Here is a 25,520-nt window from a genome sequence, read left to right on the forward strand (position 1 = left end):
GCCGTACACGGGGAAGGCTGCAAGCAAATGCCAGCAGGAAAAGTCACACTGAACCCATCCTTCCTCTCAGCTCCCTTGACCACGGTCTAAATTGTGTTGAGCAATGACTCCCCATGAGTCCCAGGCACTTGCTCTCCTCCCCTCAGCTAGCCACAACATGCTAGCCCTTGTCACCAACGTGGCACCTACCAGCGGTCTATGCTGGGCAGTAGGACAGGGCTCAGCACCCGCCGGTTGGGATGGAACTTCTCACGCTGCAGCACTTGGTGCCCCACAGCAAGACCAGCCAAACAACCCTTGTCCAAGCTTCACTACAGGGAAGGGCAGCAACAGTCCCGCACTCGCCTGGGTCTCGTGGCAGAGAGCTCTCGGAGCCTGGCATGCGCCGGCACCTGCAGCACCGCTGTCGAAGGCAGCCCCGGCACACTGCCCACCACTGCAGGCTGCCAGACACCAGGGACTGGGGCAGGAAAACAGGACATAAAGTACTCTGCTTTTATTTTTTCCAGCATAAGCAGTTTGTTTTAAGCACAATCTCATGCCACATATGGCAGTGTATGCCACGGCTGCTTTGAAGAGACACTTTAAAGCTCAATTTCTCAGGCAAACATGAAGTCAGGCTGTACCTTGTAAGAGAAATACCTATTTACTTTGCCAATACACGTATGCCCATGCAGAGATAATTTTTTCTTACTCAAGAAAAAGCTGTCTTTTTTTCTGTCTTTATAACTGCTAATTAGGGCAGCTGTAAATTCTTGGGTATTTTTGAGACTATCCTCTGTATTGTACCACCCATCAGATGAATCAACTCTGTAACACCATTATAAACCATGATGTTATTAATAACAGCGATGACTGCACACAAATGCTGTGTTGCTGTGTGAAAAAGATTAGCTGCCTACTGCACTCAGCTAGCATTGAGATTAAAACACCACAGGGTTTAATGTTGAGGGGGTTGGAGCTCGTGACTTACGAGGAGAGGCTGAAAGAGCTGGATTTGTTCAGTTTACAGAAAAGATGGCTACGGGAGGATTTTGTTGCTGGCTTTATCTATTTGGTAGCTACTGAAAAGACAGAGCCAGACTATTCTCAGCAATGCACACCAAAAGATGAGGGGTGATGGACACAAACTGCTCTGAGGTAAATTCTCACTGGATCTTAGGGAGAAAAAGTTTCATAATGAGGGTAGTCAAACACAGTAATGGGTGGCCCAGAGAAGCTGCAAATCACTATGTGTGGAGCTTTTCAAAGCTCAGCTGGATAAGCCTGGAACCACCTGATCTGATGTTGAAGTCAGCCCTGCTCTGAGCTGGAGGATGAACAAGAGGCTCCCAGAGGTCCCTTCCTACCGGAATTATTCTATTATTCTGCAACTGAAAACATACTTGAATGGCAGCTTTTTTAGACTCCACGCAGACTAAAAAGGAGCTGCTCTAACTAACATATTTAAAAAATAAACCTGCTTTCTGCTCTCTGCAAGTTCTGGTGACTTCAGAGAGATTCTCCAATCTCAGTAATTTAGCTCAAAAGAGTAAGTGTCATAAACCGATCTGTAATTGGCACTGCCTAGAAAACTCTGGTAAGAAGTGACCATTTTCAGTTCACAGAATAAAAACCTCTACATTTCTGAGTGTGCCTTTTGAAACATCTTTTATATGCTGCTTATGAACACAGAAGATTGAAAGAGGCTAGTAAAGGCTAATACATACCTATCAAGTACATAGCCAAGAGCCTTATGCCGTATTCCTGAGTAAACTGATGGGCTTGTTTCCCAAGCAATTAAATTGGAAGCATCATGGAAAAGATGAATGTTTACCAAGTCAAAGGCACTATGACAAAAAAGGAAAAAAATAAAATGATTCAGGATAAAAGAAAAAAACATTTGTTGCATCAGCAAAGCATTCAACATAGTTAACTTACTGTATTCTCTTATGTTACCTTAATATTCACTCACACAGACTGTGCAAATTAAGCTATCATTATCAGAAAATTGTCAAAGACTACCATCAAACTTATGACAACTCATCCACAGGCAAGACTGCATCTAGGCTTTTGCTTAAAATATGCATAATATGAAAATAAAAAGCTATTTGTCAGTTACAATTCACAGAAATCAAGCAGTACCCTCTCACTAAAATATTTTTAAAACAAAATTGAATGTGTAAACAAACAACTTCAAGTTTATAAAGCTGTAGCTAAATACGTAGTAGAACTGTGGTTTTGCAATAAACAAAATGCAAAACTATCGACAGGAGAATTTTACTGACATTAAAGGCTAATGTCCTTATCTGCCCCTGTGTGGAGAATGCCAAGATAATAGTGGTCAATCTGCACACCACTTCGAGTTGGGAAAAGGACTGTTTAACTCAGACTGTGCCTGCAGGATCAGAGGGTTTGTATGGTATTGAAGGTGTACTGGGTTTGCATGGCAAGGTTTTGTTAGTGGGGGGGTTACAGGGGTGGCTCCTGTGAGAAGCTGCTAGAAGCTTCCCCCATGTCCCATGGAGCCAATGCCAGCCGGCTCCAAGACGGACCTGCTGCTGGCCAAGGCTGTGCCCATCAGCGATGGTGGTAGTGCCTCCGGGAGAACATATTTAAGAAGGGAAAAAAAGCCCTGCGCAATGGCAACTGCAGCCAGAAAGAGGGGCGAGAACATGCGAGAGAAACAGCCCTGCAGACCCCCAGGTCAGTGCAGAAGGAGGGGGAGGAGGTGCTCCAGGCGCTGGAGCAGATTCCCCTGCAGCCCGTGGGGAAGACCATGGTGAGGCAGGCTGCACCCCTGCAGCCTAGGGAGGTCCATGGGGGAGCAGATATCTACCTGCAGCCTCGGGAGGACCCCCCACCAGAGCAGGCTCCTGGCAGGACCTGTGGCCCTGTGGAGAGAGGAGCCCACGCTGGAGCAGGTTTCCTGGCAGGACTTGTGACCCCGCAGGGACCCATGCTGGAGCAGTCTGTGCCTGGAGGACTGCACCCCATGGAAGGGAACCAGGCTGGAGCAGTTCATGAAGAACTGCAGCCCGTGGGAAGGACCCACGTTGGAGAATTTCATGGAGAAGTGTCTTCTGTGGGAGAGATCCCATGCTGGAGCAAGGGAAGAGTGAGGAGTCCTCCCCCTGAGAAGGAAGGAACGGCAGAGAAAAGGTGTGATGAACTGACCCTAACCCCCATTCCCTGTCCACCTGTGCTGTTGTGGGGGCTAGGTACAGAATGTGGGAGTGAAGCTGTGCCTGGGAAGAAGGGAGGGGTGGGGGGAAGATGTTTTACGGTTTAGTTTTATTTCTCATTACCCTGCTCTAGTTTGATTAGCAATAAATTAATTTTCCCCAAGTCAAGTGTGTTTTGCCTGTAACTGGTTGAGTGATCTCTCCCTGCCCTTATCTCGACCCATGAGCCTTTTGTTATATTTTCTCTCCTCTGTCCAGCTGGGGATGAGAGTGATAGAGTGGCTGTGTGGTGCTTAGTTGCTGGCTGGGGTTAAACCACGACAAATCCTTTAGGCTGCAAAAGACCTTTAAGATCATCGAGTTCAACTGTAAGCCTAACGCTGCCAAGTCCACCATTAAACCATGTCCCTAAGTGTGTCTTTTAAATACCGCCAGGGATGGTGACTCAACTGCTTCCCTGGGCAACCTGTTCCAATGCTTGACAACCCTTTTGGTGAAGACATGTTTCCTAATATCCAATCTAAACTTCCCCGGGCGCAACTTGAGGCTGTTTCTTCTCGTCCTATTACTAGTTACTTGGGAGAAGAGACCAGTACCCACCTCGCTACACCCTCCTTTCAGGTAGTTGTAGAGAGCGATAAGGTCTCCTCTCAGCTTCCTCTTCTGCGGGCTAAACAACCTCAGTTCCCTCAGCTGCTCCTCACAGGACTCGGATGAGGAGCTAGGCTCAGAAAATCAGTAAAATTTGTAAAATTTCACAGCTTTGCTTCCTAACCCGAAAGATAGGAGTATTATTAACTCATCCTTTGCAGCAAGGCAGGGAGTCAGAGAGCAGTCCCTTCACCTGGCTGCAGGCTGGCTCAGGCAAAGGCCATTGCGCTGGCATTCCTCATCAAGTACTGGTAGTGCACTCTAGAAGGAAATAACTCCAAGGGGTAAATGCTGTCTCGGCTTTGGAAGCTCTGCCCTCCAGGAGGAACACACAGGGGTTGAGGACTGCTGTTACAGTGTCTGCCTTGTGGGATGGCCAAAGAGACTGACAGAAGAGATTTCTGAAAGAATCGTAATACTTCTATGGAAAATCTATGGATTTTGGTTTGGCTGAGGACAAGAGAAATAGGGATATTCTGGAAGTTCCTTCTTAATCAATGAAACCAGCTTCAAACCCCTGTGAAACAGAAATAACTTCTTTTGCCCCCCTGCATGAAAGCTGAATTATAGAATCACAGAATATTTTGGGTTGGAAGGGACCTTTAAAGATATCTAGTCCAACCCCCTGCCATGGGCAGGGACACCTTCCACTAGACCAGGTTGCTCCAAGCCCCATCCAACTTGGCCTTGAACACTTCCAGGGATGAGGAGCCACAACCTGTCTGGGCAACCTGCTCCAGTGCCTCACTACCTCCATCGTAAAAAAATCCCCTCGTGTCCAATCTTAATCTACCCTCTTTCAGTTTAAAGCCATTGCCCCTTGTCCTGTCACTACAGGCCTCAGCAAAAGTTTCCATCTTTCTTGTAAGACCTCTTTCTATACTGAAAGGTCACAATTAGGTCTCCTCAGACCCTTCTCTTCTCCAGGCTGAACAACCCCAACTCTCTCAGCCTTTCTTCACAGTGAAGGTGTTCCAGCCCTCGGACCCTCCTCTGGACCAGCTCTAGCAGGTCCATGACTTCCTGTGATCACTATGTATCCACCCTATCTTCCCGTCCATTTGTTGTGACAGCTATTTATAACTACATCCTATTCAGTGTTAGTGCATATGTTCCTTGACACAGGGACTGGAATTTACTATGAGACTGCACAACACTTGGCTGATTTTGACTGGTAACAGTATTTTTAACAATACTGCTAGCCTTACAATGTACCTGTATGCAGCTATATTCTTGTACCTTAAATCACTTCACACAATCCCCTCTTCACTGTGGCAGAAAACCTTCACACAGAAGGAATTTTCTGTTATAAACATGCCCAGACAGAGGAATTTCCTATTGTCACCTACGTTAATCACATACGAGGTGTCACTGCTAGCGGTCTAGGTCATCTGGAAGGCAAGCTGTCCTTCTGAACTCTGGTTTCCCACAGCAGGCAGACAGGACGCATCTGAGTGGCAAACAGAAAGCTACCCAGCTGTTACGGCCAAGCTGGCATTCTGCTTTATATTTGCTCTGCTTGTGGCTTTTTGTGTCCTAGAGACCTGGTCTGCATTTTTAAAAACTCTATTGTCTCAGTGCTTTGCTATTAAGCTCTTTTGGTGATGGGACATGGCGAGTCACAATGAAACCAGAAAACATGGAATACTCTTCACACAGATTTAGCAACACCACCCCCCCTGTAACAAAAACCCCTCAAACAAACCAGTATATGCAGGAATTCCTGCATACTGCATTGAGGAACTGAAGGAAAGATGTCTCCTATGAAGCTCCAAAAGGGACACTTAAGGGAGAGCATTGACAATGTTGTTTTGGAAAGGACGTCCCTCCAGCACCTGCAGAAAGTGGTGTGCCCCATTAGCTCCTACACGCATAATACTGCTATGTGCCAAAAAAGCTGTTGCACTTCACTTTGAGGGCACACTTTTGGTTAGTGTTTCAAAAAATACATTTTGGGTAGGTTCCACAAACACTAATAATAATTATTACACTAGCATTGGACTGACAAGGGTAAAAAATTTCCTGGCTATAATGGAATAGATTTCTTTAAACTTCTTTTAAACTATAAAGAAACAGAAATTACATACCAGAGTAGAGGTAAATCTGTCCTAGAGGATTGTTGTAAGAAAGAAGGCTATTTAAAATGCTTTATTCTCACATTCAGAAAAAATGCTGGCAAAATTTGGTTGTAGCTGATTGAAAGCAGTCAGCACTTAAATGAGAATAGATGTTATGGGAAGAATGGAGGCAAAATGAAACTGCCACAGCTCTAATAAAAGTCCAGTCTTGCTGACATTTTTAGGCAGGATGGGGGTGGTCATACTAGACCCGTTTTAAGCTCTCTGTCCAAGTATGCTTCAGTACTGTTCCTGTCCTTGGCAGCTCAGGCATACTCCATGGACAAAGGATCTCTGTCAGCTCCCCTTCACAGACATGCGGGTTATTAGTTCTCCTGTCTGAGACCGCCTGAAATAATGCTGATGGCCACAGAGATGCTCCTCAGCCAAGCACTGGTCTTCCAGGCACTGTGTCTTTTGTGGCTATACCCCTTTTGGCAACTCTTATCTTCAATAGTACTTGCAGATGCATACTGATGATTTTGCAAAGGGCTCCAAAACCATGTGTTCCCCACCTTAGGATAAGCTAAATGCAGAGATGCTACTAGATAGAGCAATAGAACACATTTTAATTTCTCTGCTTCACTGATGAACACCATTTGGGCTTAGCCCAGAGCCATCTATGGATTTCAAGCTGCCTCTTCACAGATAAATTCACCGAATGTTCTCGCAGTATCTTCCTTCTCCCTTGGCCTTACTGCTAATGAAAGGTCCATTAGTGAGTTTTCAGTCCCCTTTGTGAGGTGAACCACAGCTCAGCCCCACCATCTGACTGTATTACCTTGCCTGGGATTTCAGATTTGAAAAACAGTTTTACCCTTTATGGGAGCCAAACATTTTCAATTCGAACAAATGGCTAAATCATACTGACTTTGCATTACTAGTGCTGTGCACAGACATCTCTTGCATGAGAATTCAATGTGGAGATAAAAAACAACAGAGAAGGCAAACATACTTCACGCTCAAAAAGGAGTTTGCAGCCTGCCAGCGAGAACATGGGAACAGACTTCAGCAGAGAGAGGTACAAAGCAGAAACCCCAAGCTGTACACAGGGAGATTCCCCAGATCATGATGGAGTCAGGGAACAGATTTGGACACAGCAAGTAATGGCAGTCAAAACAGCAAATGCATGATAAAGATACAGAGGTCACCAAGCAGCCGGCACGAAGGCCTCTTCCAAAGATACTGGTGGGGTTTTTTTGGCTACAGGGAACAGTGTATCTTGCTGAATGAGCTCACAGTGATAATAAAGCAGTCCTACTAACCTCCGTATTAAGATATATAATTAGTACATAACTACAAAACATAATCTGGAGATGATGGCTTAAGATGTCCATTCCTGTCTGTCTGAAGGACAGAAAGAATTCCTGTAGGACAGGGAGAGACCTCATGTCACAAACGTACCTCCTGTGTGAAGGTATCTATAATCCATCCCCATCTGCCTAACAACTACTCGTTCTTAACACTTGCTAATGAAGGACCTTCCACCTACAATTTCCCTGTCCTTAAATTGAAACTTTCATCATATTACCTGTTTTCCTGCAAATGAAACTGATTTCCTTCTGCCCTTTCTGCAGGGGAGATAAACAGCAACCAGTCTCCCAGATGTGGCAAGCCAAATTTTTTCAACTCCTACTCAAATACTCCTACCATTCTTGACTCTCCTGTTCTTTTTCCAGCTTACCTAAAGCACAGCACTCAAAACAAGACAGAGTACTCTATCAAAGGCTTTGGCAGCACTCAATTAAATAATTACCATACCTTCCCCTCTTCATGTCCTTCACAAGACGTATCTATTAACACATCTCAGTAAGATAATAATGAACCATGTTCAATTTCTTCTCCTTGATCCTTTTCTACAGTATGGGTAATGAGTCAGTTATTCCCAATATTGTATTTGTGCTTTTGAATTCTTCTCTCAAAGTGCAATGCTTTGCACTTCCCTGACTTTCATCTTGCAATCCTACCTTCTCTAAAATATTGAAACAATTTTGATTGCTTATTCTGACCTCTGATGTACTTGCAAACATTCCCAGGATGGTGCCATACCTATATTTTATAAATGTATTCTCTACTCCATCCTCTCTACCAAATATAAACTATATATGTAAACTGTATTTAAGACTGTAACGTATTCAGGGCACCATCTTGCACCTATTAACACAATTGTAACACTAAGAACTATTGGAATAGAGGAATAGATATAAATACCACACCACCACCACCCCCCCATATATTCAAGATACTTAAAAAAACCAAAAGGCAAGAAAAAAGTGCATAGTTATGTAGTTATGTAGCGCTCTTTCATTTTTTCTTAAAACGAAATCTCTGAGTGCCCCAAGATTCCTTAATTCTTTGTTCACACTAAAGATAAGCTAATGAAGAATAATGGATGTGAAAAATCTGGATTCACAGAGGAACTCAACTGGGGCAGATCACTGAATCACAGAGGAGGAAAAAGAGGACAGTTCCCTGAAATCTTTTAAGGTCACTTTTTTTGATATTTGGAAGCCCTCTGTTTTTGGCATGAGGCACATTCTATAATGATGTTTTCCTAGGCAGGGAAAATTAATAGCTCCCTTCAAGGATTCACAGAGGAGTATTAACAACAAGTATCCTGTCTATATTTTTATTGAACTATTAGCATGTAAAAATGTATAAATCAAAAGTCATGATTACGAAAATCGACAGAACTTTGTTCATATGCACACAGTCTGGGTTTAAACACTTAACCATCCCATGAACAGACACATTATGAACTTAGACCTAATGAGGTCTCACTTTCATTCTCCAGAAATTGTTCACAGTAACTTGTCCCTTTAACTTCTCATTAGAAACATTTGAGATCTTGTTAGATCATGTGGATCATAACTGCAGGTTATTCCACACACAAAACCACCACCATAGCTCACCTCATTACAGATCAGAAAAAGCTGTAAGCTTCCTCACTCTTACTTCCCAATATACCCATAGGAAACATAAGGATAGTATATTATCTGATCAGAACACCTAGCTACAGACTGCTCCTTCCAAGAACCATCCTTTTTTTAGTATCAACCTGCAAGAAAACATTTCCTTTAAATTTCTCTCTGAAGAACATTTTTTTTCTTGGAAAGGCCTAAAAATAAATTCACATTATTTTTTCTGCAAAGAAGAAATCCAAGAGGATAGGAGAGACAGAACCTGGAAAAGTCATGATATAAGAGGAAAGGCCAGATTAGCAATTGGTGCTAAATACCCACTTCTGCAGATCTCTACTGATGGAATCACATGCCATGCCATGCCATGTCATATGGATCTGGAAAAAATTAACAAGAACCTACATTATCCCATAGCTGCCTGCCTGATTTCTGGGTCAAAAGTCTGTAAAAGGAGAAAACCTGCTGCTTTTTAATTTTTCACAAACTGTTTGCTTAATCTAATAAACATGCTTACGAAAACAAGCAAGAACACTGTTCAGCACTCAGAAGTCAGCCTGTGTCAACATCCATCAGACTTTAAAATCAAACTTAAAATCTAAGATGTGAAACAACCAGAGGAGGAAGGGAGAAGTGTTGAACATTCACATACATTTAGGTGACTATTAACATAAATAAGCAGTAAAGACCAAAACTATGACTAAATGGTAAAAAAGCATGGTCAGATTTCCAGGTAGGACTAGAGAAATCTGAGCCATCTGTTGGTTTATTGAGCTCTCCTTGTGTTAAAACCAAGAAAATTTTAAAGCTCTCTCAGGTGTAGTGTTTTGCACAATCAGCTGCTCCCCCCAACATACACTACTTCTTCCGTATTACTACTATTATTGTTATTAAAGATAGCATTTTCAAACAATAATAGCTTCAGTTATGAGATACACCTCTTGTCAACACTAGTTAGCACTGCTTCTTCCAAAGACAGTGATCTAGAGCGTAACACCAAAATGATGTTCAACTTCTATTTTCGTATAGTTGTCTGCTCCCCTCAGCCCCCCCCTCTTTAGGCCGTTGGATGATCCCAAGAGCAAAAAATGTTTGTTTCTTCTGTAGATTTTCACAGCACTTCTTATGAGGAACTATCTCTGCTTTGATGACAGGCAGGTTACACTGAACTTAACTATGCCTTGCTCGGTGGGATGTTTCCTCAGCAGTCTATGAATGCACAGGTAATAGGTGTGCTGCCCGCTCTCTGCTGCCCCTCCATCAAACCCTGCTAGTGAGTGCTGGGCTGCCAGGTGCTTTATTCTACTCTAGGATGAAAATAAGCAACCTCACATAGAACAGGACCATGCTTTGGGTTTAAAATGGGAATCCTGACCTGAATATGACAAATAAAAAGTTCTGTTCCAGCAAAAGTAATATAGTGGGAACTGGTTTTAAAAAGCTGCATTCCTTAAAGGTAGGGTCCCTCCACTGACTTCAGGGGAAACTGGACTGGGCTTAAAGGGCTGGCTTAAAGAGTTCATAGACAACAATCTCTTTCCTCAGAAATCCCAGAGGTGAGGGCTGCATACACCCAGGAACAGGTATCTGACCCGGGTGAGACACTGTAGAGCCTTGGCTGTATCAGGCGTGATGGGGAGCAGTCGTGGAAGGATGCCTTTATTTCTGCATTGTGACTCCTGTGGCCTTGGTCACAGACATCAAGCTTTTTTGATCATGCTTGATTGAGAGGTTGCTTATGACCTGAATTATCCCATGCTAACTGCACATGCACGTGAATATTAACATCACATTTTGTTATGCATCATTACAACTTACTGAGCATTATGTGTTCAATAAATAATAAAGAAAAGCAACTGTTCTGGAACCAATCTGTTCTATGAATAGACCAATCTATACATATGAACACCTTCTTTGAAATAGTTGTTAACAAAAACATACATAATATACACATAATCAGAAATAACTTAAAGATGCAACTTACCAATCAGTAATACACCATCTTGTTCGAATGAAACCTTTTCTGGACCACTTGCACTGAAAAATAAGCAAATAATCAGTCACCTTAAGTAAAGGATTACTGTGAAAGTGAAACGTACTTATACAGAGAACAAAATAAAACAAAGTTCATCCATATGCTGTAACTAATAAGCAGTACACACCAACTTGAAAACATATATTGTGTCTCTCATAAATCATAGAATCATTTAGGTTGGAAAAGACCTTTAAGATCATCCAGTCCAACCATCAACCATGCCCACTAAACCATGTCCTGAAGTGCCTTGTCTACGCGCTTTTTGAATACCTCCAGGGATGGTGACTCTACCACTTCCCTGGGAAGCCTGTTCCAACGCCTGACAACCCTTTTGGTGAAGACATGTTTCCTAATATCCAATCTAAACTTCCCCAGGTGCAACTTGAGGCCGTTTCTTCTCGTCCTATCACTAGTTACTTGGGAGAAGAGACCAGTACCCACCTCGCTACACCCTCCTTTCAGGTAGTTGTAGAGAGCGATAAGGTCTCCCCTCAGCCTCCCTTTCTCCAGGCTAAACAACCTCAGTTCCCTCAGCCGCTCCTCCTAAGACTTGTGCTCCAGGCCCTTCACCAGCTCGGTTGCCCTTCTCTGGACACGCTCCAGCACCTCAATGTCCTTCCTGTAGTGAGGGGCCCAAAACTGAACACAGGACTCAAGGTGTCACCTCACCAGTGCCGAGTACAGGGGTACGACCACTGCCCTAGTCCTGCTGGCCACACTATTTCTGATATAAGCCAGGATGTTATTGGCCACCTGGGCACACTGCTGGCTCATATTGAGCTGGCTGTTGATCAGCACCCCCAGGTCTTTCTCTGCTGGGCAGCTTTCCAGCCACTCTTCCCCAAGCCTGTAGCCTGTATGGGGTTGTTGTGACCCAAGTGCAGGACCCAGCACTCGGCCTTGTTGAACCTCATACAATTGGCCTTGGCCCATTGATCCAGCCTGTCCAGATCCCTCTGTAGAGCCTCCCTACCCTTGAGCAGATTAACCCTCCCTCCCAACTTGATGTCATCTGCAAACTTGCTGAGGGTGCACCCGATCGTCTCGTCCAGATCATTAATAAAGATATTAAACAGAAGTGGCCCCAATACTGAGCCCTGGGGAACACCACTTGTGACCTGCCACCAACTGGACTGAACTCCATTCACCACAACCCTCTGGGCTCGTCCATCCAGCCAGTTTTTTACCCAGCAAAATCCTGGAATTATTTTATTTTTGGTCCTGCAGCAGTTATAAACTTATGTGTAAAATTAATACAAGCCCTGGTAGTTGTTTATAGATGAAAGATAACCAATTAGGAAAGCTTTACAACTGTATTTATGCCTAGCCTAAACCAGCAAATTCTTACTGCCTATTCACAAATGTCTTGGCTTCTTTGTAATTTTACCTGAACTGTAAAATGTCATCAGAGATTTACATCGAATTAAAATGAATGAGATCTGCTAGAAAGCTATTTCTCCTGCTGAGCCAACCCACCCAGTATTTCTATAAAAGTTAAGGGGAATTTAAATAATGGTAAAACATTACATTTATCAAAACTGCAACATCTGCGAGAAAGCCACAAATCAGCTCATGCCAACATACGGCACTTATGATACAGCAAAAGGATTTTTTCAGCACCACTCCTAAGACGCTGCCATAAATTACAACCTCCCACAAAAAGACATGATTCTGCATCCTATTTATTCACTGTTAACAATGAATGTGGGGCTAGGCTAATGTTCTCTGGTAATGAATATTGCAACAGACAGGCCTAAATAATGATGCCAATGATTTTGTAGCAAAAGACTGCAACTCCTTATTACAAATAAAGCGCCAGCTGTAGCAGAGCATCCCCCCATTCAGGGGTATCACTCTCCTAAGCCTCTCCTAAGGCACTACCTTCAGAAGAGACTTGCCTGATGTATTTACCCACCTCACTGTGAACAGACAGTGCTCATGAAATTCTGAAGTCCTAAATACTGCTGAGATAGTGAAGTGCCTCGCAAAATCTAAATGGGATGTTTCCTGATCACCCTTCAGAGAACAGTTACCTATCTCCCACCTCCTCCCCTCTTCAGGCACAAACATGGTAACCACAGTCAAGACCAACCAGACATAACGCCACTCCTTTACTAGGGCCCCTGTCCCATTGGGGTTCTCCATGCATTCAAAATAGGCTTATGAAGACTTTAAAGTGTTTATTTTACTGAATAAATAATAGCTTATTCTTGAAAGCTTGAATGTAAAAACTATTTACCGATACGAAGTTCCCTTCTATCCAAACCCAGGAAAATGTATAAAGTTACTTGCGATCATTGATTGCACTCAACTTCAGAGCTTGTAATTTTGTGGAAAAAGTGTTATATACATGCTACAAAACTAAGAAGTAAAAAATTGCCTACAAAATTTATGCGCAGTTATGTACTCCAGATTTTGGGAAAGCCGTTTTTAGTATTTCTTATTTCAGGTGGCAATTTCAGAATCACCCTTCTGCAGGCTTGTGGGGCCTTCGTACACAGGCTGCTAGAGCCAAGCTTTACTGCGAGAGCCGCAGGGAAAATTGCAGCTTGGCTGCTTACCTGAGGACCCAGCTGTGCTGGCCCTGCCAAAGAAGGGTTGGAGGCTTTTCCTGCACAAATTTTATCAGCTTTGCATTGCTACAGCAGTGGGCAGTACAAGGAAGTAGTCCTCTCAAGACCGTCAAGTCCAAGAACAGTGACTAACAACAGTCCTTCATGCAATGAATCAAAATTTGTATTTTGATATTGTGGACACACAGTGAACAACTTTCTTCTTGACTTATGTCTCTAATTACAGCTGGCTTTCAGTAGCTTACAGGACATATATTAAGAGGGAATAAAAATTAACAAAAGAAATGTTTAGCCAAATGTAAAGATTTCCTATAGCCAAAAAGGAGAAAAACCTCCTAAACCCAGAAGGATTATACAGAATAAATGGACTTCTCTCCTGAGCATATACAAAGTTTACACCACCACCCCCCTGCAGATGTGTCTGGTGACTCCTGGCAGCTGACTGCATCAATTCTGTAACTACAGATGATGGGGGATAAGTGTTTTTGAGATATTTAGTAATTAACATCAGTTGCTTGTTGATGCTTATAGGTGCTTAAATCTTTTCAGAATTTGGGCTTTTGAAAGCAAGTAAATTTGCCTAGGTCTAATAAGGCCGTATTTGGGGAGGAAATCCTAACTGTTCACTACTCCGAAATCCAGCTGATGGATACGTTAAGAAGTGAACTGATTTCTCTGAATCCTTATTACTTTTGTCTTAGGAGAGCCCAACTTCTGATTTTTCTTAAACTGCAGCTGTACTGAGAAAAGCTCTGTATTGACTGTCTACTATCTACTTTATTGTAAAAAATTTTTCAGCACTAAAAAATAACCTCTTCTGTGGATCCAGCAGTCACTCTGGTCAATCAGGGAAGGGCTGGCTGCAGGGCTAACACACCAAATCTTCCTAACAGTCCAGCTTTCAAGGCTGAACTACAAACCCCACAATCCAATAAGGTGTCTTCTATTCACAGTTTCTGTGATGATCATGACAGCAGTTATAAGTTGAGATTTGGCAAAATGTCAGCATTTATTCAAAAGCAAAACAATGAAAAAAAACGCTAAAAGCATTCAAGATTGGCTTAAATCTAATCTCAATCAAAAAAGGGGAGCTCTGTCATTTCATTCTTAAAAATAACTATATTGAACTTTTAATTACTGAAGAACAATACACAGAACTTAAAATCAAATAGTCCAAGCCTATGATGTGGCCCAAGATAATGTCTTCAATCAAGCTGTCATTTTTCATTTGCTATTTCCTCTTTGGCAACATAATAGGTACTTCAAAAGATGGCCAACTAGATCATGTTGGTTAGAGCCATATCCAGTTGGCTTTTGAGCATCTCCAAGGACAGTGATTCCACAACTGATCTGGGCCCCTCTTCTGTTGTTTACCCTCATGGTGAAATCTTTTCCCAGATTTAGCCAGATTTTCCCTTGCTGCAGCTGGTGACTGCTGCCCCTTGTCCTATTGCTGGCACACCACCCAGAGGCACCTGGTCCCATCCATCAAGAGTCACCAGCTGGCCAGTGCAGCCAGCAGCATAGTCCCCCATCACCTCCCTCTCCTGGCGGCACAGATGGGCTCTCTGGCCTCTCCTCCCCCCGCAGCCTGTGCTCCAGCCCCAGAGGTGCCTCTGCTATGCTTGATCCAGTTTACTCACATCTGTCTGGTACAGGGGCTCCCAAACAAGACACTGGAGTTGTGATGTAGCCTTGGACTGCCAAACAGATGGAGGACTCCCTTCCTGGGACCTAACACATCCTGGGATGCTGCTGGTCGTCTTTGCCACCAAAGTGCAGTGCTGGCTCATGTTCAACTTGCTGTCGAACAAGATCCAGGTCCTCTTCTGTTTTCTGGATAGTCACCTCCAGCCTATACTGCTTTATAAGGTTATCCCATCCCAGGGACAAGGCTTGGCTTTAACCTTTGCTGAACTCCATGAGGTTCCCGTCAGACACATTTCTTCAGTCTGTTGAAGTCCCTCTGAACAGCAGCCCTGCCCTCCAGCATATTGACTGCTCCCCCCACTTGACATCATCTGCAAAGTTGAGTGTGCGCTCCATCCTGTTCTGCAAGCTGTTAACAAAGGTGTTGAATAGCACAGATCCCAGAATCAAGCCCTGAGGAACACCACCAGCTGCCAGCTGGACTTTGTTCACCACCCTGTGAGCCTGGTGGTTGGCCAACTTTCTAGCCATCTTACACTCCACCTACCCAGTACACGTCACCAACTGGGCTTCAAGGATACTGTGAGAGAGGGCATCGAAGGCCTTGCTAGAGTCAATGCATACAACATCCACAGCACTCCCCCTGTCCATGCAACTGGTCATCCAGGAAGATTTGCTCCATCACCTTCCCATGATGGAGCAGAGGCCACCTGGGACCCTTCCTGAAAACGGCTATGACATTTGTGTTTTCCCAGCCCTCAGGAACCTCTCCCTTTTAAGATGGCAGTAAGAAGCCTCCCAATGATATCAGCCAGATCCCTTTCTCCCTTCGATGTGCCCTGACTACTGCCACAGGCTCATGCACGCACAATTACCTTAAGGTTTTGTGCAACCAAAGTGCATGAGACCAAGAGTCTTGTTGTCAATCATCATCCACTTCTCCAGCAGGCCATCTCACAGGATTTACTCTGATTCTGCCACTGACAACCTCACCAGCACAAGCAATACCAGTATAAAGTATGCCCACCCCTTGGCACTGCTGCCTTATTTTGTTTCATTCAAGCCTACACTGATACAAGCCAATTAAAAGGAATTTGCAACACAATTTATATTTCATGACGTGGTAAAATACAGAATTTCTTGTAGTAGCTTGGCATTTCCTCACACATACACTGCAAATACTGGTTTTAAGGGCAGTAGTACATATTAGAGGCTATTTTGCCAAAAATTTACTTTAATAAATGTAACTGAAATTCTGACACCTATTAGAAGTCCTTAAAAAAAATAAATTCAAAAATCACTATTTGAAAACTTGTAGTTACATTCTGCCAGCCTTTTCTTTGTGAACAGAGTCTCTCAGGAGATCGTGCTGACCTTTTAAAACCCCCTAGAAACACCACCTACATAAATAACCTCTGCTACATCGGGTAAAAGGACCTCTAGACAACATTAACATGAAGAGAGAGGTTATAGAGGGCTAATGTCAAAAAGCACTGTGAGCAATAAGTAATGCACACAAACCATGATTGATAATGACTAGCACAGAGCCTTAATTCATCTTTTCTCCATCATTTTACTGAGAGGGACCATATCAAATTAAATAGTGACCCAGCAAGGGTTTATTCAACCATACAAAGCAGGGGCATGAAGGAAAGACATATTAAAGTGGCAATGACTGCAGTGTAATTGCAGCTTCTTAAAGGAACACCACAGTTCAGAGGAAGATGGGAAATCTTGTACACGAAGCAGCTCAATACTGAGCAGCAAGAACAACTGAGGCACCAAGCGATGTTCGGCATTAACAGGCCCGCACCACTGCGGTGAGAAAAACTCCTCCTCAAAGCCTCACGCAGGAACCTCTGTTTCACATACTCACAATATACTCAGTGTTTAACTAACCAGGAAAGGGAGCGTGTATTATGACAACTTTCCATAAAAAACATGCAGAATGTAGTTCCTGCCCCCAAATTACTTCCTTTCTTTCCTTAGATCAGTTTACAGAACTAAAGAATTTATGCTCTTGTGTTTTTAGGAGTTTGTACACAAACTGCTCAAAGTACCTTTCTAATTTCCCTGTATTTCAGAATAATACGCAGTATATGGGAAATTCAAGCCCAATTCAGCCTTTGAGCACTATCAAGCATTGTAACAGCACTATCAGTCATATTTTTACTGCTAAAGATTTTTAGAAGTCATTACATAAATTTAAAAGTCTGTAAATGAAAATATCTATGGCACTCATCAAAAAAACATATAGTGAGAGCTTAAGAATATGAAGTCAATCTATCTAATGACAAAGTCTATTATGTAGTGTAGTAATTTAATTGATAAATTTGCTTTTTCACATAATGCTTTCATTACCCTTTATTTACCAGAAAATACAGTATAAAGAATTTAGTAAGAATATATCTATTGGAAGATCACATTTAAGTATCCGTGCATGATGTAAGCAAACATAAGAAGTACGTGATAAAACCTACACTTGCTCTGCTTATTTTTATACACAAAACCATGGGACATACAACTCATTATTGCTGCCAGCTTCTTCCTACACACATCACCAATGAAGGAGACAACCAGTAGCAATACATAATTTCTTCACTAAAAATTATTTAAGAAGACAGAAATACAATAATGATGCAACTTTTCAAAGAGAGATCAAGTTAAGTATTTACTTGCAAGAAAGCTGTAAGTTACCATGGCAAGTTGGCAGAAGGCCTGTGGAAGCAATAGCTACAAGTATATACGTGGTGGGGCAGAGATTTCAGGGGTCCCTTTTTCACCTGTTGGGAGAACCTTGAAGGACCAAGTGGGTAAAGGGGAACGCAGGAGCAGGGATGTAAAGTCATATCTCCACCTGCAGCCTGGGGAGGACCCCACGCCAGAGCAGGGGGATGCCCAAAGGAGGCTGTGACCCCATGGGAAGCCCACGCTGGAGCAGGCTCCTGGCAGGACCTGTGGCCCTGTGGAGAGAGGAGCCCATGCTGGAGCAGGTTTGCTGGCAGGACTTGTGACCCCGCAGGGACCCATGCTGGAGCAGTCTGTGCCTGGAGGACTGCACCCCGTGGGAAGGACCCACGCTGGAGCAGTTTGTGAAGAACTGCAGCCCGTGGGAAGGACCCATGTTGGAGAAGTTCATGGAGAACTGTATCCTGTGGGAGGGACCCCATGCTGGAGCAGGGGAAGAGTGAGGAGTCCTCCTCCTGAGCCGGAAGGAGCGGCAGAGAAAAGGTGTGATGAACTGACCCTAACCCCCATTCCCTGTCCCCTTGCGCTGCTGGTGGGGAGGACGTGGACAATTTGGGAGTGAAGCTGTGCCTGGGAAGAAGGGAGGGGTGGGGGGAAGGTGTTTTAAGATTTGGTTTTATTTCTCATTACCATACTCTGGTTTGATAGGCAGTAAATTAAGTTAATTTTCCCCAAGTTGAGTCTGTTTTGCCTATGATGGTAATTAGTGAGTGGTCTCTCCCTGTCCTTAATTCGACTCATGAGCCTTTCATTCTATTTTCTCTCCCCTGCCCAGCTGAGGGGGGGGAGTGACATAGCAGCTTTGGTGGGCACCTGGCTTCCAGCCAGGGTCAGCCCACCACAAGTATAAACAATGGACCTAAATTTTAGACTCCGAACCCAAAGTATGATGGTAATTCAGTACCTTATTTCACTTTTTCTGAGAATGCAGAATCATTACAAAACTTATTTTATAAAATAGACATTAAAGGCAGATAACTGCAAAATAAAATTTACACTATTAAGATAATAGCAGCATGGTGATAACGCGACACAGAACCACCAACAGCAAGGTTACATGACTTATCCCAAAATGACAAAATCAGAACCCCTGTCTTGCAGCGTATTTGCTGCTATGGTCAGGATAAGCCTAGCTCAGTATTTGACCATATTGTCTTCCAATTAAGATTTTCTTTAGGACTTATCTATACAGCCAAACCATATTATTGTTGGAGCATATGACTTAAAACAGTTACAAAAGCAATAGTGATGGATGGAAACATGATGGCTTGGGCCTTTTACTTGGCCCAAGTAAAAGCTAGCAGAGGAGACTGGGGAGTACTTCAGCTCGTGCTGGAGAGTATCACCCAGCCTAGGCTGAATAAAGCAAGGACACCTATGCCTCTATATCATAAAATGACACTTGTTTTATTGTGTAATTTGTATATTCCCCCACCGCAACCTGTAAATGACCTTTAGATACCCATTACTTGAACACACTTACTTAATTCCTTTAACGTCAATAAATAATTCACTTATTAATAATTTGTCTATTTAACATTAAGAATGCAAAAGTTAATAGGCTTTGGACCTAATACAGCCCAGCAGCTGAACCACTGTTTAACATCTTAAATATAAAAATGTCATCCTTCACCTTAGATATATACTGCAGCTGAACAACATGCCTTACATATTTTGGATAACTGACATGCTTTAGTATTTCCAAATACAGTATTTGGAAAGAAGAAACTTTTGGAAACAGACTTCAAAGGAGAACTATAGCTTGGGAAGCAGGAAAGAGGAAATTGTTTCTTATTGCAGATTTCAAAGCAGCAATCTTTATTTTGACTTTAACAGATAGTCACTAGCTGATCCACCATCTGTAAGCCAGCATAAAAACAGGTAGAGATGATATAGATCATCTGTACACTCTCAGAGAGGTATCTACATTTTAAAATAGGAAAAAAAATTCCTACTTCATGTCCCAGAAAGGGGATACCACATCTTTCACCTTACAGTATTAAGTCTCTTCTCAGATCCTCTGTTAATAGGATTCCTTTAGCCAGCAGATGGATTGTGAATACAGGCAGTTTCATCTACTAAAAGACAACATAAATCATCATTGAGAAAGGAGAGACCGCAGTAAGGTTATCACCATACAGCCTTCTCCATGAAAGGTTTGCATTAAAGCATTAGTGAAATTAATTCATCTTTCATAAGAGCTTTGAGCAGTATCTGTGATCTATGATAACAACCAATTTCTCACTATGGGAAAAAAAAAATTACTCAGGCCTGATAGACTACACAAATCTGCTTTTTTTTAAATGGCCTAACATTATCTAGAGTGTTGCTCCCAGAGGCATCATTTGAGTCTTATGCCTAGCCAAGAGTACCCATAAATCAAGACAGAAAGTTTTGTTAGTTTTATATGCAGTGGGCTGTAATTATTTTGAATTGCATTATGCCTCAATCATTGTAATTACTTTTAGATCATCCTTAAGCAGCAGTAATAAAAAGAAAAGGAATCAGTCTTAAACCATTTCTCACACAAAACATTGTAAATGTGATATGAGAAGTCTGGCTAAAACACACAAGAGCATGAAAATGTAACGTTTGGGCAGATATGCTGCTCACGCATTCTGCTGTGTCAGCTTAAATTTTCAAAATACACATTATTTTGTGGTCTTTTAATTAGCATAGTTATAACCAACACTTGTCTAGGAAGGAAATGGGTGATCACGAGATTAATTTTAGCCTTAAAAATAGAAACAGGTATATGAGAATCAAAACTATGTCACTGTTGTTTTTTTGATGTTGCTGTACTTATGTGTGCTTGAGAGACTCTTTGGTCTTCAGTCCAAAATGAAAAACAGCATAGTGTAAAAATCATCACAATTATTTTCTAAATTTTCAAGTCATGTGAAAAATACACTGGTTTGGGCTATGCTAGGTTGCACACCAAATGAGCACGGAAAATCACAGAACTGTAAATATTGATGCTGCTATTATCTGCATTATTGTAGTCCTGGAGAGTCCATACCACTTTCCCACTGCTTGAAGCTCTGAAATAAAATGGGTAAATCCCACAGTCTGTTCTACAAGTCTTGCCACAACACTATTACAAGCAGTTGTGCTGTGTGCAGGAACAGAACTAAACTTTCAAGGTGCTTCAGGGATTTGTTCCTATCTTAATTGCAAGTGTTTGTGGATTCTCTCCTTTCTTATTATTCCCCCTCCAGGTAAATAGTATCCCTGACAACACCAGAACATGGTGCTTTCTCCTTAGAAAAGTAATTTAAGGTAACGTAACGAATGGGAACAGTATGAAGGTGTCAGATCTCCAAAAGGTACTGAGCTGCTTCTTGGGTTATGGACCTAATAATCCTGTACCTAAAGCAGCACTGCAGGGTGTATTGAATATAGTAGCTATTGCTCTAAATACAAACGTGGGGCCAACTGATCCCTGAGCACCCACAAGAAACGAACACAACCCTTGGTCCACAAAACAGTGGGGGAAAGCCACTAGACTCAACCATTTCTCCAAGAGACTGTGAAGAATTGTTCATGTAAGAGGCAGTAATAAACGGTGCTGAACAAGTTACAAATTTGCCAGTCTCACGATGAAACAACAGCAGTGAAATAACCATGGAAATAATTCTTCCTGGGTATCAATGAACAATCCATAATTTGGCCTATTTCTGTTAAGCGTGACAACAGCGCTCACACACTGCTGTTCAGTGCTCTCAGTATTACAATCAAATCATTCAACAGCACTGTTCGTTTCCTACTTACGTTGTCAATTACCCATACTGCTACAGTTTATTGCTGATGGAGGAGAAAAACAACTATCCAAGTAACCGCTTGAAGTTCCTTCAAAACAATATAACACTTAACTTCAAAGAAGTATTTAAGATGTTTATTCACAGGAGGTAAAAGCTAGTAAAATTATGTCAAAGGCAATTTCCCTTCCAGTATAGAGATACAGAATATAAAAATAAATAATTTAGTGTCGAAGTCAAGAAAAAGAATAACCTACATTCCAACAACCCTGTAATTATTTATGCAATGCTCTTCCAAGCACACACACACTATGTAAACATCTCTAACTGTGTATATTTACAAATTCTAAATTAATGTTTAAAGTTTATTTAGTTCTTCCTTATGTAAAGTAGTAACATGCCTGTTTGATCCACAAATGTTATAGGAATTCAACAAATTTATTCGCTTGGCTTGTAGTAAACACTAATCATTAAACACCCATGTTCTAGATGTTCCTAAGAAATTAAAAGTGAGAAACTAAAGCAAACATCAAAGAAGAGAATTGCAGGCAAAGACTGCATTTACAGGTGCATTTGCACTTGCAGGTGCAGTGGAAGAAAACCCTCAGCTGTGCTTGTGTTTCTGGGTTTGACAAGACCTCCACCTTCAACTTCAAACATGCAGCACTCCCCAGTTCTTAAGAGAACAACAAAAAAATGGAGTATGAAGGCAGTGTCAGAGGGAAACATCAATATATTTTCAAGTTACGTGTATTCTTGCACCAATAAGAAACCACCTTTTCCCTACATACTTGCAGTGACTGCAGTAGTACCTAGCTGTACTGAGCAGAAACCAGTATCGGCTGCAACCACGATTACAGAGCTGCTGCCACTGAATGCAAATGGAATCCATTCAAAGTCGCATCTCACCCTGCCAAGGAGTAAGTATCCCTGAAACAGACTTGCAGTTGGCACTGTGTGCTATTTCTTCGGTTGTAAATGCACAAACAAGTCTTTTCATCACTGTCTCCATCCTTCACAAGAATCTCTACTATACAAAGAACTCTATTTGAATTTGGTAAATCCATGCAATGACTTAAAACATATATTATAGATGACAAGAAACTGACAAACAAACAAATAAAAACCCAAGACTCAATTCTGACCTTATTTACATTACTGAGAGCAGCACTCAAGTAATCAGAGCAAATCAGAATCAAACCTAGCATTTGGGAATGCTCCACAGGATTGTACGTACCTCAGGGAAATAATCCTGTGGAAACTTCTCTTTTTCCAGCATGGGTGTGCTTTCTAAAGTGTCTGAGTAGATTTCTTTCCCAGTAACCTTTTTATACTTCTTAGCTAGGAAGAGATACAAACCAAAATTAACATACATATCTTTAACATTATAAGCAAATTACAGCACTCATTGGCAAAGCAGTGGCATCTGCGAAATAGGTGGTAGGGTCTTAGCAAAAATATGCAAGCACTGAGCTGTTCTGGGTGGAAAAAAAAGAGACCACTAAACCATGTACAAACGTACTTGTTTATATCAGACATCTTTAAGCTATACAGTTATGGGTAGTGTTATTTCTGCTATCCAGAGCACTGTAAAGTGTTGGAGCTCTAATTATGAACCAGGTCTCTGTACACCCTTGCACTCAAACTTTCCGGCTTGGTTCTTCCAGGAGATGCCTGTTTGTGTCCTCGGCCAGCATCCAGCAATCTATGCTGGATAATTACCAGAAAAATTAATTAATACAAAACACATTAACGTGAAAAATGTTACTTATGAGTAGTGATTATCTGTACATTTTATCTAGCAACTCTTTTTTTCAGATTCTAAGTCTACCTACCTAAGCATCAACTGACGCACATCTGTAATACATTATTAATCACATCTTTTACCCATCAAACAAGTACATAATAATTCATTTAGATAATCTCAGCTTTTTGCCTTTTGCTTTAGATCAACAATATTGACAATCATCATCAAGTTAGTGTTTGGCCACACTTATATCGTCTGCTGGGCTAGCTTTGTCAGTGGGGGGTGTGTGATTTTTGTCACTCTAGAACTAACCCAGTAATGCTGGTGGAACTCCTAATGAAAGATGAGTTGACCACAAGCTGAGCAGCCCATTCCTTTTGTGGAACTGAAATGTGGTAGACTTGTTTTTAATTAAGATTTGTCTCTGCAAAGAAAGGTGACATCCTCAAGTCATGCACTGAAGTAATTCAAACACTACAAAGCCCTGAGAGAAAACAAGAAATGTGAAAAAAAGTTCTTCTATGAACAAACTAAATGTTTTCCCTCAGGGATGTTAGAGTAGCAGAGAGTATGCTGCACCAAAACCAAGTGGGTTACTGATTGATCTAGAACAGGAAAATTAGAAATTCCCTTCTGTTATGTCCTAAACCAGAAATGGGGCCAGTCAATGATATTCAGAAACAGCCATGCGAAACCTGATAAAAAGAGGAAATTCATCTTCTACTTAAGGCATTATTTTGCTGGGCAACTTAGTGCCCCAGACTGTCAGACTTGAGCAAGATCCTGAAAAAGACTGGATATTCATAACTATTTAAATACCTAGGACTACAACAGAGATCACACATGCATGAACAGAGCCTTACTTAGACAGGACAGTTGTTAAGCTTCACGACCTAACCAAAACAGACTCCTGAGGTGCAACTGCCTCACAGCTGCGCATCAGAGGATTTCCTCTGGATCTCTGCTATGTTTAGAAACAGTTACTGGACCAGACAGAACAGTGGTCTGATGCAGTACAGCCATCCCTGCATGCATGGGTGGAAAAGATTTTCAACTGCCAACTTCCCCATTACCTACATGTCAGCCTTCATCAGGCAAGAAGGCCAGTAACATAAATTGCCAAGTTTCAGTTGGGTGTTCCTTAGTCAGTTAAGTGACTGAAAATGATTAAAACAATAATAATCAGATCTCAGGACAAAAAGGCATTCTTTTTTTTTCTTATTTCCTCCTGAAATGTTCTGTGCTTATACAGGCAGCTCAGTCAACTCTGAACTATTTGTGTAGTCACTTGAAAACCTTTAGAGTAAAAAAAAGGGTCTTATTTTTGAATGGCCTTGACTGATACTAGGCCTTCTGCATCAGTTCTCCTGATCAGATTATTTCAAACCAAGAAAGTAAAAATCTTGCTCTGGGAAAATGCAGAAGATGACGGGGATTCACTCCATCCAAATCCTGTATCAGCTGCTCTGTGACCCTGTAGCTACTCACCTCTTTCCCATTATCCATTTCTGGCTATTAGCACATGAGGTTGACATGTGGATTTAAAGTGGAAATGGGTGCTGTGTTTGTAAAAGAGACTTAGTGGTAAAGCACATCACTTTCCAAAGTCTTTAATGAATGGTTACATCACAGACAGAAACAGCACAGACTCTTCAGCCTTAACAATCAATCTATGGATCTATACAGCTCATGAACAAGAGGTTCTGCTTCTTGATCCACTTTGTACTCAGTCTCTCTCCTGATCAGGGCAATGTATTGGCATGTCTAAAGACAAGAACCTGACCTAATTTACCAAACTCCTCCAACACAGGAATCCTGGCAGCTATCTTACAGCTACCATCTAAGCTGGAACTACCCAGCTGGACTGAGTTTTGACTAGGAACGCATAAGAGAAAAACTCCAAAACAACTATTATCAAGAGCCCTGAACTGTCCAGTTATACTGGATATCTGGTGAAAATACAAAGCAATACAAACACTTGTCACTTTAAGTTGTCTAGATAAAATATTTTATATAATCTGAGGAAGCATTTACTGTAATGTAGCAATATATCTTCAGGGAAAAAAGAAAGTATCATTCTTTATGTGCCAATCACTTTGAGATCTGGCTCCCACAGGAAGACTAAACAAATATCCTGATAAACTAATGTGGCATCATTC

At 42.0% G+C, this 25,520-nt stretch overlaps 1 protein-coding gene across 1 annotated transcript in view; it reads right to left on the reverse strand.

Annotated features, from left to right (window-relative positions):
• The window catches only part of INPP5A (inositol polyphosphate-5-phosphatase, 40kDa), a 198,356-nt gene that overhangs the window by 93,143 nt on the left and 79,693 nt on the right, over nt 1–25,520 (reverse strand). The window contains exons 6-8 of the mRNA XM_010582007.1: nt 22,852–22,955; nt 10,835–10,887; nt 1,710–1,829 (exon numbers count right to left, since the gene is read on the reverse strand). Of these exons, the coding sequence (XP_010580309.1) occupies nt 1,710–1,829; nt 10,835–10,887; nt 22,852–22,955 (277 nt within the window). The remainder of the gene's footprint in view (nt 1–1,709; nt 1,830–10,834; nt 10,888–22,851; nt 22,956–25,520) is intronic.

Source organism: Haliaeetus leucocephalus, unplaced genomic scaffold, assembly GCF_000737465.1.
Source record: "Haliaeetus leucocephalus isolate CR32 unplaced genomic scaffold, Haliaeetus_leucocephalus-4.0 Scaffold830, whole genome shotgun sequence".
In the NCBI taxonomy this organism is placed as follows: Eukaryota; Metazoa; Chordata; class Aves; order Accipitriformes; family Accipitridae; genus Haliaeetus; species Haliaeetus leucocephalus.